The sequence below is a fragment of the Arachis duranensis genome, chromosome 3, assembly GCF_000817695.3.
Source record: "Arachis duranensis cultivar V14167 chromosome 3, aradu.V14167.gnm2.J7QH, whole genome shotgun sequence".
NCBI lineage: Eukaryota > Viridiplantae > Streptophyta > Magnoliopsida > Fabales > Fabaceae > Arachis > Arachis duranensis.
Genome location: NC_029774.3, coordinates 9302946 through 9305836, shown reverse-complemented (window position 1 = coordinate 9305836; position 2891 = coordinate 9302946). Strand labels below are relative to the sequence as shown.

General features: G+C 41.5%; 1 protein-coding gene across 1 annotated transcript; it reads left to right on the top strand.

Annotated features, from left to right (window-relative positions):
• LOC107477514 (putative disease resistance protein At3g14460) lies at nucleotides 1-2891 on the top strand (the record flags this gene model as incomplete). The annotated part of the gene is made up of 1 exon (XM_016097552.3): nucleotides 1-2891. A coding segment is annotated over exon 1 (2880 nt), but the record flags the coding sequence as incomplete, so codon positions are not given.

The window sequence follows — 2891 nt, the reverse complement described above, 5'->3', positions numbered from 1 at the left end:
TCACCGATTCAATGGCGGCTTCTACTTCTCTTGAGCTTGTTATGGCAACTTGCTTGGATACGCAGTTCATCTTCCATGAGATCATTCGCGTGCTGCACGAAGATCACCACATCAATTTCGTGCACTCAGGGCTTATAGCCAAGCTCATGGACAAGCTATTGATCCTTGACGATCTCATAGAGAAGTTGCAGTTTTCAGAAGGAGAAAGAGGAGACAAAGCTGATGAGAAATTGAAATGGTTACATCTAATGCAAGATGTTGTTCGTTTGGAAGAACATCATCTTTTGCAGAAAAATTCTATGAGTTTGCAGAAGCTACTGAAGCGTTTCAAGTCTCAAATATGTCAAATCCTTTACTTCATTCTCATGAAGGGAAAGAAGGATAATGTTGTCCTTGCCCTTGCCATTGGCAAAGCAGAAGACCTTCATACTCTGCCAGAATTACCTTTATCTTATGTCAAAGATTGCTTATATGGCAGAGGTGAAGAAGAGAAGTATATGCTGAAAAGCCTACTATCATCAAGTGAACAGCAAAAACAGATCAAGGTGATTAGCATAGTGGGAAAATCCGGGGTAGGCAAGACTTCATTGGCTGATGTTGTTTACTTCAACCCCAAGGTTTTGGAGTGTTTTGATCTTAGAGCTTGGGTTACTTTTCCCCACAAAGTCACTGCTACCTTCGTTGCAAAGAAAATTCTTGAGGAACTAGTTACTGATGATGATGGGGAAGAGGAGCTTGTTCCCGGTGATGATTTTGATAACTTGAAGAAGAGATTTGCTGGGAAGAAACTTCTGCTGGTATTAGATGATATTATGGTTGAAGATGATGGCTTGCACAAGTGGGACATGTTAATTGCTTCCCTTGAATCTGCAGCAGCAAGAGGGAGTGCCATAATGCTAACCTCTATTCCCCATGACAATCCAGAACTACTCATGATACCTGCTTGTCATACTGTGCATCTTGATTCGCTGTCAGCGGAGGATGCGCTGTCAGTCTTCTTGGTGCATGCTTCTTCTGGGCAGACGGACCTTCACGAACACCCTGGGGAGTTAGCAGCAGTTGGCAAGGAAATCGTTGGAAAATTGGGAAACCTTCCCTTGGCTGCAAAAATGATAGGGAGCCTCTTTCAAGATAAGCGAAATCCGGATCAATGGGTTGAGATATTGAGGAGTGAATTTCTGGATGCAGGCCATGCAAATCTCATCCCAATTCCTCCATTTCTAGTACTATGCTACCTTGATCTCCCTGCGCGGATCAAACAATGCTTTCTTCATTTGTCACTATTTCCAAAGGGTTATCAATTAAAGCGGAAGCAGGTGGTCAACTTGTGGATAGCCGAGGGCTTTGTGGAAATCCCTGATTTTCAATCAAGTTTTAAGAGCTCTGAAGACATTGGTAATGCATACTTCAGTTATCTAGTAATGAGGTCATTTTTGCAGCCCGTTCGGTCTAGTGTTAGTTTTATAATGCATAATCTGGTTCATGACTTAGCAACCTACATGGTAGAGAAGTTAAACGATTGCCATTTATCCTCTAATCAAAGCACAGACGGAATAAGCAATTTGATAAACTTGCTCCACCTTGATATGAAAGGTAGCAGTGTGCAAGGAATGCCTTTGAAATTTCCTGAATTTACAAGATTAGAAAAGTTAGCAAGGATGGAAGAAACTACTAGGAGTGAGTTTGAAGAAATTCCTGACGAAGCAAAGATGGAAACTGAATCCATAAGAAGGAGATTGCCACTTCATTTGTCAGCCTCAGATATACCCAGTTTGAAGAGAACTGATATTCCCAGTTTTGAACAGCAAATAGACCCAAAATCTTCAATGGCTAAAGCTGAGATTCCAGCGAGCATAAAACAAGAAGCTGTCCTTCCTCTTATGGATACACCTAACACAACTGCTCCTGTCAAGGTAGAAGCTTTAACCAGAGAAGATTTGGATGATGACAAACCATCCTTCAAAGTATTAAGGGTTTCAACTATATCACAATTCAAGTCCTTGCCTGCCAATCTGCACAGCCTAAAAATTGAAGGGTGTGAATCCTTGGAGGTCGTTCCAGATGATTTATTAGGGGGAATAACTACTCTTAAGCAGTTGTATCTAATCAGTTGTTCTTCTCTTAGATCCTTTCCTTACCCCGGTTCCTTGACATCACTTTACATCCGTAACTGCAGAAGATTGGAATTTCTCCCATCTGCAGTATCAAGAAAGAGGCTTCCCTTTCTCCATCATTTGTCCATAGGGAGTAGCTGTGATTCTGTCACTACCTTGCCCTTAAATATCTTTTGTCAACTCAAAAGTCTTTGTATATGGGATTGCCTCAATCTTGGATCGTTTCATTTTACTGGGGAACCTAGAGGTGATCTTACATCTCTGGAGTCACTAGAGATTAGAGAGTGCCCAATATTGGAATCTTTCCCAGAGGAAGGGCTGCATGCTCCAAGGCTAGCATCCATTTTACTTTCCAACTGCAAGAATCTTAAAAAATTGCCAAATGCTATGAACTCTCTCGTATCACTCAAGTCATTATTTTTACATAGATGTCCACAGATTGAATCTTTTCCGCTTGGGGGATTGCCTTCCAATTTGGTTTTTCTATCCATAGCTTACTGTGACAAACTTACACCACAAAAAGATTGGGGGCTGTACAGTCTTGAGTGTCTCAGTTATTTTGAGCTTGAAGGTGGATGCATAGGCATGGAATCATTTCCAGAGGAGAATTTACTACCTTGCAATATCATCTCTTTACACATAAGCACATTGAAGAGTCTCAAGATTCTGGACTGCAAGGGGTTTCAACACCTGAATGCTCTTCAGACACTTGAAATTCATTGCTGTGACATGCTTCAATCCTTGTCCAATCACGGGCTTCCTTCGTCCCTGGAGAAA